The 17,355-nt window shown below is 35.7% G+C and overlaps 1 protein-coding gene across 7 annotated transcripts; it reads right to left on the bottom strand.

Annotated features, from left to right (window-relative positions):
* Positions 1–413: 413 nt before the first annotated feature.
* On the bottom strand, positions 414–13,905 carry LOC127075841 (MADS-box protein SOC1). Of its 7 annotated transcripts, XM_051017333.1 has the most exons (9): positions 13,732–13,796; positions 13,573–13,625; positions 12,980–13,166; positions 1,439–1,523; positions 1,272–1,333; positions 1,086–1,185; positions 966–1,007; positions 842–883; positions 414–759 (listed from the first exon to the last, which is right to left on the bottom strand). In XM_051017333.1, exons 3-9 carry the CDS (start codon positions 13,159–13,161, stop codon positions 604–606), a joined length of 669 nt encoding a protein of 222 aa, XP_050873290.1. In that variant the 5' UTR covers positions 13,162–13,166; positions 13,573–13,625; positions 13,732–13,796; the 3' UTR covers positions 414–603. The 7 variants fall into 7 exon arrangements, with proteins under 7 accessions (XP_050873290.1, XP_050873294.1, XP_050873288.1 ...); XM_051017337.1 differs by lacking the exons at positions 13,573–13,625; positions 13,732–13,796 and adding an exon at positions 13,811–13,905; XM_051017331.1 differs by lacking the exon at positions 13,573–13,625 and having other exon boundaries at positions 13,729–13,855.
* Between the last annotated feature and the right edge of the window lie 3,450 nt (positions 13,906–17,355).

Below are 17,355 nucleotides of genomic sequence, written 5' to 3'. Positions count from 1 at the left end.
GGATGTCAAACAAATCACCTAACCTTACAATTCAATTAGTTAAAATCCAAGAATAAAGATCATTGTCAGTTTGACAAAATGCAAGTTAGCTGTGAAGTTAAAACCAAACATATTGTCATATATTTCTTAAACTTTAAGCCACTACAAGAAAATTAGTAAAAGCGGACGCGAACAAGCAAAAATGGACGCTAGATGAATTTAGTGTCGGCTTAACGCTACTGTCATGGCGGACGCTCCATAACTTGATGCTAACATAAGCGTCTGGAAGTCGCTATGTAGCGTCGGTCCTAAGCGACATTATAGCGGAACAAAAATAATAGATATAAGTTGTATGCTAGTAGCTTCCGCTTTTTGAAACGCTATAATTGTTGTAGTTATGTTTCATTAAATTACTACGAATAGGATCACAATACTTTCTAAGACTGCAAATAATTCTTCATTAGGAGTAAAGCTAGGTTTGAGAATATTATGAAACAAATTACTACACTTAGTATTGTTATTTATCATCTGAATGATGAAAGCATAATTAAGGAAACAAATCCAATATACAATTTTGATGAGACACTTTGCCTTACCCTTATTTTCGTTTTGCATACTCAGAGATTAATTAGTCCTCAAGCTTGGAGAAATTCTTGTTCTTGTTTCTGGAAGTCCAATGAATAACTCAGTTTCAACATCTGAACTTGCCGCAAAAGCTTCACCTTCTGCTATATTTTTTCTGTCACCCTTTTTTGCTTGCTGTGATGAATATTTATCATACTGCACAAAATTAGAAATTTTCAGTATTCCATAACTGAAAGATATAGCCTTTTTCACATGGCGAAATTTCTAGTGAATTCACCTTCTCAGAGAGCATGACATTTTCAGCAATTAGGGTTTTTTCCTGAAGTGTATTCGAAAAGCTTTAGTCAGAATCATTCATTTTCCGTTCGAAAGTGCTTTAATCAAATATATAGAGAACTTACCTTTTCTTTTAGATGACCAATTTGTTCCCTGAAAACCTGAGTCTGAAAAATAAACATTTCATATGTATAAGTATCGATTAATTTTGTAATTACGAATACCTTTCGATCATGCTAGCTAACCTTTTTTGCTCGAATTTTAGTTATACTCCTCTCCAACTGCTGTTCTATCTTTTGTAATTCTTCAATGGAACAAGTCCCTAAACCTTCTCCTAATAGTTTTCTGCAAACGCGACATATTTTCATCTGAGACATTGAATATTGTAAAAAAATACCTGTTAACATGAATATAAATTGATAATATTTAACCGTTTTGAAGTTTCAAGAAGATCAATCCTTTTCATCATGTTTTCTGCTTCTTCCTTCAAATGCTGTAATGTATAAGGCAATTTCATTCAAACTTGAAGTCTCTTATGAAGTTGAAGTAGAGGGTCTAGAAAAATGAATAGGAAGAGAGTATATCTAATTAAATAAACCTGAGTATTTTCAGCAGATTCAGATAATGTTTGAGTATTATTAATCCGGCTATGACTGCGGTATCGCTCAATTGTTTCTTGAATGCTGTAACAATAAAGCAAATGTTACTGATGAATTCAAGGTCCAAATATATAAGTAGGCACTTGCTAATAATTGGTTAGAAAATGAGTAAACTCACAAGGATGCATGTGAGAAAATGAAATATCAATAGGATATGTAAAATGAAGACAAAAAATATATACACAAAAAATAAAATTTTCTGTAATTTATATAAAGAACTGAATAATGCCATAATTAGATTTCATTTCTTAGGAATTATAGAGTAATGCATTCATTTTGGTTCCCTCATGTGATTTTAAAAGAATTCCCAGTTTGTGTCTATATGATATTATGATACGGTAAAATTATTATGTAAGCCCTGCAACTCCACATGGAATGAATATACATCATGGTGTCAAATCAGTCCAAAGAAGAATGAGAGATTCAACATTAAGCGGTATGTTGTTTTATTGTGAAGTATGTTGAATATAAATATTTAGTATTAAAATTGATACAAGTGCAATTGCATGCCGGGAAAAGATAGAATCCTTGAATCCTTCTGAATTATGGAATATTGTTCTTGTGAAATTTATAAGTTTAGGTTATGTTTGGATATTGTAAAACGAACGGAACAGAATGGAACGAAGCAGAGTGGACAGATTAAAATTTAGTAAATATGATATCCGATTATTTGGATATTTCATAATGGATTGAAACAATTTTGTCATTCTGTCTAAATTGGATTGGAGGGTACAAAATATGTTGGAAAGTGATGAAATAAGATGAAATGCATTCCATCAGATTTCACTCTGTTGTGAAAATAATATCGGAATAACGAAATATAATTGGTTTTTTGATTGGCAAGAAAGTCACAAGGATAGAAAAAAGGGAAGCAATAAGAACATAACAAGTTGGTTATCAACTGTTATTCTTTATTTTTTGTATTCTTTTTGCTTCCCTATTTTTTTATCCTTGTGAGTTTCTTTCCGATCAAAAAATCAATAATCTCATTCACAACAACAACCCCATTCACCAGATGCCTACCTTTGAGAAAGATAGATTGGTCGGTGTTTACCGTCGAAATTGGTAAACAAACACTAGTCTTCCAAATTCTATGTTTTTTAGTTACTCGCATGATCGACTAGATTGATCCTAGGACATGTATTGTTATTTAGTTTCTACGTTTGTTAATTATGAACATTTCGACAATGCTCTTCAAGGTTATTAAAGGGAATGATACAATTCTTTAACAAAATGCACAAGTAAAGGATTGCAAAGTAAATGACTTCAAAATAAATGACAAAATCTTAAATATTGAAATTGGCTTTAAAGTAAATTGTAGCAAATGCAAATGACACAATCTTAAATGTCTTGGTTAAAAGTATAAAATATGGTACTCACATGCACATTTTCACTCAGGAACACTCGTTTCTCACACACAGATACTTTGAGTAAATTTAGTGTTTTTGTACAAGGTTGAACACCCCTTTCCTAATGGCTAAGTGTCTTATTTAAAATATGGTATTCACACACACATTTTCACTCAGGAACACTCGTTTCTCACGCACAGATACTTTGAGTAAATTTAGAGTTTTCGTACAAGGTTGAACATCCCTTTCCTAATGGCTAAGTGTCTTATTTATATTAAATAAAAAATAACCGCTATTCAACAGACTTTTCTCCAGAAGATGCCACGTCTTCGATTTGCATGCATTCCGCTGCTCAAAGCTCTCCACACGTCTTCAAGAAACGGATAAGGCCAAAAAACAGTTATCAGTCTCAAATTTGAATTATACTGCATCGAACATTACTCTAGGTAAGCTTCGTCGAACTCCAATGTAGGCCAAAATATTTCTAAGTCCTAGACCGCAACTTTCTTCGTCGAGATATTCTCATTAATCTGTTGTCGAAGTCAACATATTCTTCTTCAGAATATTTCTTTAAATCCTATGACCAATTCCTAACATTTATGTGTGTCCAAATCCCAACCAACAAATTGCCCCCCCAAAATGTCATTTTCGACTGTATGGAAAACAAGACATTTTTTGAAACTTTTCGACACTAAAGCATATTTACTGCTATGACATCATGATCATCATGACCACGCAACTTCAAACGTCTTTTTAAATAATTCATTTCCCGTAAGGGTATAACTCAAAGATCGATACCTGAATTTTTGCTCTGCAGATGCTCTTGGGTTTTCTAAGCAACCCACTATTGGTTTTCTTCAATTTGCATCCGTCAAGTTCTCGATAGCCAATATTTCGAAGTTCTCATTATCTGCATATCCCAACTGGGTGTCTTCCAAATTTGTTGGAGACAATCTAGTTGCCATTACCTTACCTCGAACTTCGATCACATCTTCCAATTTTTCTTTTGAGATCTTATAGCCAGAAGCAATTTGCAACAAGTCATTGGCCTCCTGGATCTTCAGTCGAGGAATGTGTCTATTATTCACCATTTCAAACTTTCGTAATAGTCGATTTACCATCACGAAGTACATTATCAAATTCTCTTTGACACATTTATATTCCTTCGTCATATGTTTCACGACCAATTCTGAGTCACCCATTATTTCGACTCTAGTTTCCCCCAATTCTAAAAGAATTTCAAGGCCAACTATCAAAGCCTCGTATTCAGCCTCATTACTCGACAAAGGCCCTTCGATCTTATACTTGAATCTTGTTTGAATTCTATTAGGGGATATAATCAGTATACCAATACCCGTTCCATCTTTGTGACTCGAACCATCAAAATACAATTTCCAAGATTCAAGCTCCAAATAGTTTAAGGAACTTTCGACGATAGAGTGATCGACTATGAAGTCTGCAACCACTTGTCCCTTCATGGCCTTTAAAGGCACATAAGTGAGGGAATATTATGCCAAGGCGAATGCCCACTTTCCAATTCGAATGTGTAGAATTGGCTTAGAAAGCATATGTTTGATGATATCAAAATGAGACGAGACATACACATCGACAGACTTTATATAATATTTCAACTTTATACAAGAGAAATACAAACATATAAAAAAAATTCAATCATACTATATCTCGTTTCGGCATCATTGAGAACTCGACTAAGGTAATAAATGGCTCTTTCAATGCCATTTTCATCTTCTTGAGCAAGCATACTCCCTATAGGCACATCAGATGCAGAAATATACAATCTCATACTTTTACTTCGACAAGGAGGCGACAAAACTGAAGGATGAACAAAATACTCCTTGATTTTATCAAAAGCTTCTTATTGCGCTTGCCCCCACTCAAAACCTTCCTTTTTCAGTCGAAGTAGAGGAAAAAGTCTTTCCACTTAAGTTTGAGATGAACCTTCTTAGAAAGTTGATCTTCCCTAGCAGCGACTGCAATTCCTTCTTTGTCGATGGTGCTTTCACCTCCATAATGGCCTTGTTATTGTTCTGGTTTATTTTGATACCCTTCTTGTGAACCACGAAGCCTAAGAAATCTCCAGCCTGCACACAGAAGGCACCTTTTAGAGGATTCATCTCCAGACCATGCTTCCTCATCCTTTCGAATGACTGTCGAAGATTATCTATGTGGTTCTTTCCTAACATAGACTTAACAACGATATCATAAATATAAATCTTTGTAAGTGTTTCTATAAAATCATGAAAAATGGAATTCATTGCTCTTTGATAGGTTGCCCCTGCATTTTTTAAGCCAAAAGGCATCACCACCCATTCGTAGGTGCCTAAGGCTCCGGGACATTGAAATGCCGTCTTCGACACGTCTTCCTCAGCAATGAATATTTGATTATACCCAGAGTACCCTCTAAGATACTCATAGCCTGTAGCGGAGTCGACAAGCATCTCTGCCACTTGCATTGGATATTCGTCCTTTGGGGTCGCAACATTCAGATCCCTGAAATCTATGCAAACCCTCAAAGTCCCATTCTTTTCAATGACTGGAACTATGTTAGCAATCCACTCCACATACCTTATTGCAAGAATGAACTAACACTTAAGAAGTCTCTCGACCTCTTGCTTTATCTTCGACAAGATTTCTGGCGCAAATCATCTTGGAGTCTGCTTAACTGGCTTCCTTCCAGGTTTGATTGACAATTTTAGCTCCTTTAATTCCCTACTTAATCCAGGCATCTCGTTGTAATCCAAGCGAAACAATCTTTATACTCCTTCAAAAGCTGGATCACTTTGACTCTAAGTTCTGGGCCAAGGTTGATGCTTATGTATGTTGGTCTTTTTGTTGTTCCTTCTCCTAAGTCAATTTCTTCTAAAGGATCATGCGCTAGCATTTTTATGTTGGGTGCGAGCGGGTCCCTTTCGAATCTCAAAGGCTATTCGTCATAGATGGCTACGAGCCTCTGGATTTACACTTTGTGTTGCTCCTTATCAGGCAGCTCTGGTTCGAAATCTATGCCAGGCCCCTCCAGGTGCACATTAGCTTCTTTGGCTTCGGCAACCATGTATTTAACTTCGGCCTCTAAGGCCGCTTTTTATCTGTTCTCACCTATATAAGTCGAAATCTTTTCCAATGTTTTGGATTCAGACATAATCACCAAATTCATCTCCCTAACTAGTTGGATGGATGTATGACGTCCCTTCAAACTTGAGGTCTTCTCCTACAACCTCTCTATCCCACTGAAACCCATAAGTTGGGTGTAGATAAAGGGAATAATATGTTACATCAGTGGGGTCGAATGCGAAATCAGCTTTCCCAAATTCCTGTCGAAATTGCGCCTATCCACGTAGTTCACTTCATCCATAAAATAGCTCTGATAAGCTTCAATATTTTCCACTATACCATCACTTCTCAATATAGTAATCCTTTGATGCATCAAAGATGGTACTCCTCCAATGCCGTGTATCCACTCATGGCCCAACAATAGGTTGTAATTAGCTTTCAAGGCAATAACCATGAACATGGTTTGCCTCGTAATGGTTCGAATGTTAAATCAATCTGGATCACCCCTAAGGTACATCAAGTCTTTCCTTCATAATTTGACAAGACCATGTTATGGGACTTTAGATCTGTGTCGAACTTTCCCATTTTCTGCAACATGAAGTGCGACATTAGGTTCAATGTCGCACCACCGTCCACCAGGATCTTATTAATTCCCATATTTTCTACCTTTCCAATAATAAAAAGAGGTTTAAGATGACTTCTCATTGCTTTGTCCGACCTTTCGAAGAAGGCATTTTCCCTTTTGACGCAACCGTTATTCATTACGTAGTAACATACTGATCTATGTCTGGCCATTTCGACTTCCATAAACTCTTCACACTCCCCTACTTCTATGACTTGATCGAACTCCACAGGCAACACCGAGACTATATTGCAAGTGATATCCAAAGAAGGCATAGATTTTGTCTCGAAGTTGTCAGTTATCATGTCATCGTCAGCCCGTGGTAACTCTGACTTTCCCTCAGGTTCTTCTTTTCGAGAAGGGAACAATTTCCTCCCAACTGGTCTTTTTTCTTCACCTTTCTTTTTATCTGGAGGCTGGTTGGAACTAGATTCATCCATTGCCTTTTCTCTGGCCTCTCTCTATGCCTTTCTCCTCCTTTGCTGCCTTTGCCATTATGACCTAGACATGAGATTCTCACCCTTGTAGTTTTCAGACCTATAAGCTTGTTGTTTCGATACTTGAAACTCCCTTCGATAGGCTATTGAAGAGCCTCAACCAACCTCGAAACTTTGCCACTTCTCCTGGCCTCTTTCTCTCTTTACAGCAAGCCTTACCCATTTTCCTCTGGATGCATTAGCAGTTGGTTTGAAGGTAGTTGGCCCATTTGGATGAAGACTTGGACTTCCTTGCTCCATCCTTCGAGGGAATCCCATCTTATCGAAAGTGAAATGACTGTGAATTTCTCTGCAATTCCTTATGTGACTAGCCACTCAAACTCTCTCGATGTTTTCAGCAGCTTTCTTGTCAAAAGCTGAACTCCACCTAGGGCACAACATGACCACAGACTTCTTTTTCTGGAAGTGATGGAGGGACTCCATTAGGCTTTCATCACTCTTGGAGTAATCCATCCTCACTTTATCTTCTCTTTGTCGAGCATTCTCTTCGTAAGCTTCCCTCTCTCTTCTCACCTCGACCATGTTAACTTCGAGATTGGTGCCATTAGTGATCTTCAGCTTCTCCAATTTTACCCTAAGGCCCTCAGTAGCCTCAGTCTTGCCATTCTCCTGCTTGAAACCCTCAGTGGTTTCGCACATCTTGGTTTTTTTGTTACATCCTTCAGATGCTTCGACCATGTTGTTAATGGTCGGTTCAGTATATGTGGCATCTGCCACCTGGAGGGGGTCTGAGTCGATCTTCATCTGAGACTTCATCTTGTCCCCAAATCTCAGCCTTCCGTCCATAATAGCGTTTTCTCCAAACCCTGAAAAGAAAACATTGTGAGGTTTTGTGGCCTAGAAATTTGTAATATTTACAAAAACCTCATTTCTTTCGCTGTTCTAACGGAGGTATTTTAGTGCCAGGAGGCATTATCATTTGGGCATCTTTTGACTAGCAAGTCGAAAATTTCGTCACACTTGGTGACGTCCAAGGTGTATGTGTTCTGAGGGAATTTATCATTCTCTTCTAGTTCGACGGGATTTTTACCATTTGAAGGTACAAGAACCTTGCAAGAATAGGGCGACCCTTGTTTTAGTTCGGCCAAGTCGATTTTGCTTAAGTCGAAACCTAAAGGGTCACTATATGTTTCTTGATCATCTTCATCTATGTCGACATACGCTACCCTTTCTCACCTATTATTCTTAGTTACTCTGGCTTTTTCATCCTTCAAACATTCTACCTGTCGAACTCTATCGGCCAATTGGGCTATATCGCTCAAATATCGGGTGTCTAATTTATTTCTGATGAAATAATCTAAACCACTAGTGGCCATTTGGACCAATTCAAGTTCAGGCACCTGTGTGAAACACCTTTCCTTTAGCAAACAAAACCTATTAAGATAGACGTCAATTGGCTCAAAAAATTTATGCTTAATACTAGCCAATTCTTTCAGGCTCATATTCGACTGCCCCGTATAAAATTGTTCATGAAATAATCTTTCTAGACGAGTCCAATCATGAATCGAACTTCCTGGGAGTGTAATGAACCATGTGAAGGAGTTTTTAGTGAGCAAACTAGGGAAGTATTTTATGCTTAAGTTTTTGTTATTTGCAAGGTCTTCTGCTTCGGTTAGATATCTCACCACATGTTTGACAAACGATTCACTAGTATCTCCTGAAAATTTTGTAAGCTTTGGGACTTTTAATCCCCTAGGAAATTTAGTTTGAAAGATATAGTCAGACAATGGGGAACTATAATTTGGCCTATGAAGGACAACATTCACCCCATTTCGCGCCATAATCCTTTCGACCATGGCAACCAAGTTGTTATCTCCTACCATACCATCATATTGAACCTGATATATGACCTCGTCGGCGTCTTATTCATGTTCACCATTACCACCCTTAGTCCCCTCTCCCTTGGGATTGACATTGGTTGTTCGTCCCTGGGAGGTTCAACTCTAACTCCATGATTTACCCATCCGCACGGGGTGCATTTCGCTGGTTAATGGTAGGATCTTCCTCAAAGCCTGTTCCTTGGTTTTCTATCACTCATTCCCTTTGAAGTTGTTGAGGTGCTTGCGGAACTCCAAAACAATATGCAAGTTGAGTCGTCTGCACTGCCAATTATTGGTCCATTTAGGTGGTGTTTTAAATCACGGGATTGAATATGGTGCCCATCTGCTGGACAAGCATATGGACCATATCATGGTTATTTTCGTCCATTTGCTGTCATAAAACTGCTGCAGAGTTTGTAGTGACATTGGACATTTGTTGGGTAGAAAATTCCATCCGTGGGGGTGGATTGATTCAACCTATATTATTAACAGCAGATCCAGACCCTTGCACAAGCAAAAACGTATTCATCACTGGGTCAGTGAACGTTGTGGTTGTATTGTGTAAACTTGCCATTATCGAAGTTGACATGTCATATGGTTGTTCTCGACCATTTAAAGGCATTGTAAATCCATGTATATAAGGCCTGAATGCACTAGCTCCCATTGGAGGAGGGGTCACGGTTTGAACCTGTATCCTACTTGTTGGTGTAAGCCCTAGAGGCCAATACTTTTGGTACTTGTATCGAATTATTTATTAATAATAAAAGGCATTTTCTTTATTATGGTTGATTAATAAAGTCCCTAGAATAGATAGTCCGTTTAATGTATTAAGTGTGACTTAATCATGAGAACACATTAAACATAAGGGCACTGTTCTTAAAGTATCCGTAGTCGAGCTTTAATGTGAAGTGGGATAACATTAAAGCATTAAGACTATTATGTTTGTAGACTGATGATCACATCTCATGGATCATGGATAAAGAGTTATCAAGTCTTAAACATAGGTATGAATATTAGGAGTAATATTTATACCGGATTGACCCGCTATGAGAATACTATATAGAAAGTTATGCAAAGTGTCATAAGTTATTCTCATGGTGATAATAGTGTATACCACTCTTCGACCTGAAACCACTATGGATCCTAGATGTAGAGTCGAGTGCTTTATTGCTGATCCAACATTGTCCGTAACTGGATAACCATAAAGACAGTTGATGGGTACTCCACGAAGCATGCTGAGGGACATGACTGTCCTAGATGGAATTTTCCAATCCTGCGTAATAGGATAAATGTCTATGGGCCAAATATTGAACTGGACAAGGGTGACACGGTCTATACCTTGTGTTCAATATAGACATAAGGGCAAAGGGGTAATTATACACATAATTATTATCACAGGAGGTTTTGTCAGATCACATGACATTTTCGTGACTTGGGTAGCAGTGATGTCTTGCTAGATACCGCTCACTGTTTATTATGTTAAATGCGTGATTTAATATAATTGCCAACGCCGCGAAAACCTATAGGGTCACACACAAAGGACGGATTGATGAGAGATAGAGTAACTAAGGAACACCGTAAGGTACGGTGCACTTAAGTGGGAGACGAAATATGGTAAGGTACCAAATACTTAAGTGATTTTGGGCATATTATAAGATATGAGCCAAAATACACTTAAGTGGGTTTTTAGCTTGAAGCCCACACAAGTGGTTCTATAAATAGAACCCCTTGGGTAGAAGCATTGTCACTCCACTCCACTCCACTCAGACAGAAATTCAAGTAGAGACTTAGAATTTTGTTTCCCACTTTCTCTCACTTAAAGCCTTCATTCATAACAGCTAGCACTGCAATTGAAGGAATCCGTTCGTGTGGACTGAGTAGAGACGTTGTCATCGTTCAACGTTCGTGATCGCCCCGTGGATCTGTATCAAAGGTTTTGATCATTATCAGAGATCTGCACCAAAGGTTTGAATCGCCACAAGAGGTAACGATTCTATCACTGATCATGCCCATTCGTAAGGATCACTAAATGGAGAAATTTTTAAATTCCGCTGCGCCTTGGATGGCAATTTTCCTACACTACGGGGGATAAAATTGGTCCATTGTGAGTGCTCGATGGTATGGTCGTCGTACTCGTCGTAGAGGAACTACTTCGGCCATAGAAACAGATGTCACGACCATAGTCTCCCCTGTCGAACGGGGGAGTTGTTCTCCATTGTTATTTGGAGGATTTATCATCCTTCTTACGTATCTTCTTCTTAGTATCGCTTCATTATCAGTGGTTATTTTATCACTTCTTAATCTCAGGCAACGAAGTTAAAGGAAACCAGAAATGATGAACTTCTAAATATTTTTCACAAATTCTATCTAACAACACCAGTCTCACTAGGTGTGCCAATTTGTTTACCGTTGAAATTGGTAAACAAACGCTAGTCTTCCAAATTCTATATTTTTTTGGTTACTCGCAGGATCGACTAGATTGATCCTAGGACATGTGTTGTTATTTAGTTTCTGGATTTGTTAATTATGAACATTTCGACAATGTTCTTCAAAGTTATTAAAGGGAATGTTGCAATTCTTTAGCAAAATGCAGAAATAAAGGCCTGCAAAGTAAATGACTTCAAAATAAATGATGAAATCTTAAATATTGAAATTGGCTTCAAAGTAAATTGTTGCAAATGCAAATGACACAATCTTAAATGACTTGGTTAAAAGTATAAAATCTGGTATTCACACGTACATTTTCACTCAGGAACACTCGCTTCTCACGCACAAGTACTTTGAGTAAACTTAGAGTTTTTGTACAAGGTTGAACACCCATTTTCTAATGGCCAAGTGTCCTATTTATATTAAATCTAAATAACCGCTATTCAACTGTCTATTCTCCAGAAGATGACACTTCTTCGATTTGCATGGACTCCGCTGCTCAAAGGTCTCCACACGTCTTCAAGAAACAAATAATGTCAAAAAACAGTTATCAGTCTCAAATTTGAATTATACTGTGTCGAGCGCTACTCCAGGTAAGCTTTGTCGAACTCCGGTCTAGGCCAAAATATTTCTAAGGCCTAGACCACAACTTCCTTCGTCGAAATATTCTCATTAATATGTTATCGAAGTTAACATATTTTTCTTCAGAATATTTCTTTCAATCCTATAACCAATTCCTAATATTTATGTGTGTCGAAATTCCAACCTAACAATCGGACGAAATTAGCTTATCCATCATTAAGGCTAACCCATCAGTCAAATCTCCATCCACTAGCATATACAATAATGCAAGAAGAGAGAGCGCCTAAATACCCCAAGAGACAAAGGGGATGCCACCTTCGGATATAGCATAATGAAATAGGACGTCAAACTCTTCAGCAAGGTAGCATTAACAAAGAACTAACCACACATATAACATAGACACCCTCCTTCAGAAGATCCCAAAACTTCTCAAAGAAAGAAAACTTAAAGTTATTTGAAACCGGACTTGTGTTCTCATCCACGATAGTTACAACACATAAATCCAATTGATCTTCAATGAGCTCCATGTTCAATTTTCAGCTAATATATATATTTGTCTCTGTACTTTTTTTTTTTTGAAATGATTTATTTATTTTTAAGAATGTACTAACTTATGTACTAAATTATATTTTTATGTTCAAAAAGTTAATTATCCTCTTGGATACTGTCTGTAGACTAAAGACAAGACAATCTTAATTAATTGTACTGCATATATTACTATGCAAATGTTTATAAGAATCGAATTCAAAATCACATTCAAGCCCATTTTCTTCAAACTAACAAATGTTAGTTATTTATTCTAAGTGTTTGTATATCTTTGTCATCATATTCATAGCCTATCACCAAAAAATATTATATATAAGAATAGTAACTATGTAACTGTTTGATCTCTTACTTCATCTCAATATAAAAATATGTCAGTACTTATAACATGATGCAACAATATGTGTTGGTTATGGTTGAGGTGCTAGGGTACTACAAAAAACAAAGGAGTTAAAATTAATTATTCACTAATATTTTAAGGTTGTTTTAGTTTTTTTTAGGGTTTATCTTCATAAATTAATAACCAGATGCAATCAGACACATATAAAACAAAGACAAGGACACATACCTTGAACTTGCAAATTCATAAAGTCTTCCTCTTGGTGAGAAAACAATAAGAGCAACCTCAGCATCACACAAAATTGATAACTCAAAAGCTTTCTTCATCAAACCATTTCTTCTCTTTGAAAATGTTACTTGTCTGCTTGTTGCGTTCTCTATACGCTTCATCTGCGTCTTCCCTCTCACCATCTTTGCTGAAATCACAACAACAAATACAAAAGATGATATGAAAAGTTATAAAATGAAAAGAGCATGAAAATAACAAGAGAGTCCTCACCAAGAAGGAAAAGACAAAATATAAAGCTTAAAAGGAAGAGGGGATGAAAGATCTAGAAAATCTGTGAGAGATGAAAAAAATGAAAGAGATTTATTAGAATCACTTACCAACCAATAAAACCAAATTCTTAAGGTTGAAATGAAATATGAAGGATGAAGTAAAATTAAAATAAAAGTTTTAATGAAAAAAGTGAGATAGTTGTCAAAGTATTTTGATGAGAAAATTAAATGGTGTAAAATAGGTTCCTAGGATAAGGGTCTATTATAAACACCTACATTAAAGATTCATATTTCATTGAAAATAAGTGATTTCTCTGAAATTACCAGAAATAAAAGCAACTTCAAAAGCAAACAGATTTGCACCAAATTAGCAAAATCTAAGAAAGTAGAGATAGGAATAATGAGTTAAACCTAAAAAAGGAAAAGAAGGTTAAAAAGTAATAAGAGGTAAGGAATCAAGAGAAAGGAGAAACTAAGCACCACCAAAAGTAGTAAGGTATGTTCAAAGGAAACGGGTTGGATTTGGATTTTACATTCTTTTTCAGGAAACACAGAGAGCTACCTTTCCTAATTAATCAACCTCATTCCATCTTGCTACCCCACCATATTAACAAACAAATTATTATTTTTATTAGAAAATTGAAACCTCATCATTTTCTTGTTTTGGTAAAATCAGACTTTACTGGCCATAAGGAGAAATTTCTAAATTAAAGTCAATAATGGTTTGAAAATAATACTGCCAAATTTTTTATGAAAGGAAAATAAATGTATGCATATGTGTAAAGAAAGGACAGAGTTAAATGTTTTTTATGCACTATTTTATTTTTTTAGTACAAGGACACATATAGGTAGTAGACTAGTGTTATTAATGAATTATTGACATATATATATATATATATATATATATATATATATATATATATATATATATATATATATATATATATATATATAAACTATTAGAAAAAAAACATTTCATCTCGGACACAAAATGCATTTAACCCCGGTTATAGAGGCGACGTAGCGAAGGGCGTTATGAAAAGTGAAAACTTTACCTCTCAGGTTTCTGAAAAGGTCATGAGTTCGATATCTAGGAGGATTTTTTTGGAATTCTAAAATGGCGAAAACACATGTTCTATCGGTTTTGTAATTTCTCTGACGGATATATCATATTTTCACATCGGTTATCTCATAAAATCGAGGGTTAAAACAAAATTTGAGTTTATTAAATGTAATGTGGATTACTCATTTCACAAAACCCTATACTGAACATATAACTTCTAAATATTGGTTAGGAAGATAATTATATGAACAATTGTGTTATATTTGAAGAACAACTTACATTGATTATGATTTTGAAGCATCCTGTAATTCATCACTCTTCTCACCTTGTTTTATGGTTAAAATTTCTCCAATGTTTCAAATTCTTTATTCAACACTTTCTTTTCTAGTAATTCATTCTTGAAAGCATAAAATTTGATGCTTTAAAAACTGAACAAATATGGAAGAAAGTTGAACAAAAACTAGAAGTATTTGAGAGATTGTAACAATAAAACAACGTGTGATGCATGATGAGTTGCAGAATGCTAGAAAGTAATTAATCAGTGTAAGATAAGTTTTAGATAATTTTGCATATGATTATTTCCAAAATCAATTTACAAGGTTATATGTTCAAAGAGAGGTTAATGAAATAAACAATCGACATTAGATGTAATAAACTCAACTAAACGTAACATGATGATAGTTGCACAAAGAATCACAAAAAACAAAATATCAATATCAATATCAATAACAACAACATCTAACACAACATCAAGACCAACAACGTCAATAAACAACAACAATGTCAATGAACAACCTTTAGGATTTAGGGCCTCAACAACAAGAACAACATCGACAAAAACGACAACAAAAACTCTAGGGTTTTGAATGTCAACGACAACAACAACAACAACAATATGACAAAAATATTAGTAGTGATGTTTGACGTACCAGATCTCTAAAGAAGAAGTAAAAGAAAATGATTTGAATCTCTGAAGAAGAAAAAAGAGTCAATTTTTTAGAACTCTTTGTTAGGGTTATGTTTGTGTTAGTTATACAAATCAAACTGAATGTTACAAAGATATATATATATATATAATATATATATATATATATATATATATATATAACATATTCACCTCGATTGGTAAGAAAATCGAGCTTAAAATAGTATACTTTTAAATTAAATATAAAATATTCAAGAATGTGTCACTTTTAATGAGATAAAAACATAAATTGAGGTTGCTGAGATTCGTAGTTTGTACACTTAATAAGTTTACCCCTAAGTTTTCCAAATAACCGACGAAATATATTGTATATTTAAAAAAAAGGTGCGTCCAGGTATTTGACCTCGTTTTTTCAGTACGTGAGGTGAAATCATCGTCATGAAATGTATTATTTGTAGTAGTGATATTATATGATTTGTCAAGTCACCTCTCAATAGTGAGTTTCTAAATTTAGATTATTTTTTTCATTTATCTACCTTTTATTTACTTTCAAATTATGAGAGAAAAAATATAAGTGATAAACTAATCTCATTGATTTAGCAAGTGTTTCAGTCATGAAAAAAAAGATTGTTCAGATAAATGGAGAAAGTCATTCTGGTGTGGTATCAACAATATCCAATGAGGTGGTGCGGTGTGAACCTGCAGAATTAATACTCTAACACTAAAGTCAATGAAGTGATTACCGAGTAACTTGAAAGAGTGAGAATAAGATAATACATGTTATGGTGTGTGGCAGTGCTTTGTTTCACTAGGAGGCTATGATCAAATATCACAGTGGTTGACGCATCGATAGCTCCTATCAGATGCTCGATTCTAGCGAGGTTCCACATGTTTGCTAGTCTTCCATGACGACTCTTCGGGTTGATCCCCTATAATTGAGACTTTAGCTGTATTCGAACAAATCCCCCATTACCCACCCATAATTCTTAGGTGCTACGTGTGAGAGAAAGTGTAGGATCTTATTGATTTGGAGCAGGTGGTCTAAGTAACATGCATATTAAATGCTAGTCGAAACATTTCAAAAAAGCAAGTCTTACATGTGACCCTAGGTCTGGTAACATAAGTGACCTTTTAGGGTGCTCGAGTGTGAGGAAATCTAGGTTCAATTAGGACCATTTATGGTGATGGTTCACTTACCTAGATTTTTAATTGTTGATCGTGTGATCATATGCAATCAATATATGAAGGCCAAAGGTTGAATCTGGTATTTTTCATTTTCATTGCCTATGAGACTTAGGGATCCTCATATCACTTTCTTATTTTTTTCAACCCTGTATTTTAGTCAAGGTTTTACTAACGAAATTATTTTTCTTCTTCCTAATCTTATTCTTTTGTTTCGACATCTTTCGTGGCACTCGGGCTATTTAACGCACACGTATATCAGAGGTGTTTCTCTTAAAGGTAATTACTTTGCATTCTTTTATAAAGTTTGGTTATTGTTCGCCATGGTTCTTGTAGATATTAGCTTGAAGGGCTTGAAATTGGTAGAGATTTTGCTTTCTTAACTTTACCATTGAAGATTTTTTTCAAGGTTTGTGTTACTTCATATTTTCGACTCAAGTGATAAGTGTGATCATTAAGGGTCGAATCTAGCCATAATGGAAATTCAAGGTTTTATCATTAAGCGTGATCATTAAGGGTTGAATCTAGCCATAATGGAATAATCCTTGAAGAACACACAATTAATAATGCCAACAATTTATGCCCAATGTAATCGAACAACTGAGGCCTAAGGAAGCCGATTGCTCACCAGTTTTAGTGGTTAATCGAAATCAGAACGTCAACCAAGTGGTTCATCAAGTCCGATAAGAAAACCCGGTGTCCAAAGAATAATGGCGCAAAATGGTTAGAATTTAGGCCTGCAAAGGAAAAATTATACATCCTCATTATCGGAATACGTATTACAAACGGAATTTCCAAGGGGTTGGAAACTCCATAAGTTCACCAAATTTGCTGGTGACACTAATGAATCTACAGTCGAACATATCACTCGATATTTTACTGAAGCGGGGAATATAGCGAATAACAAAATTTAAGGATGAGATATTTCCCTAGTTCT

The sequence above is a fragment of the Lathyrus oleraceus genome, chromosome 4 (assembly GCF_024323335.1).
Source record: "Lathyrus oleraceus cultivar Zhongwan6 chromosome 4, CAAS_Psat_ZW6_1.0, whole genome shotgun sequence".
NCBI classification, from domain to species: domain Eukaryota; kingdom Viridiplantae; phylum Streptophyta; class Magnoliopsida; order Fabales; family Fabaceae; genus Lathyrus; species Lathyrus oleraceus.
The sequence above is the reverse complement of the archived record's forward strand: the minus strand, read 5'-3'. Positions and strand labels throughout refer to the sequence as shown.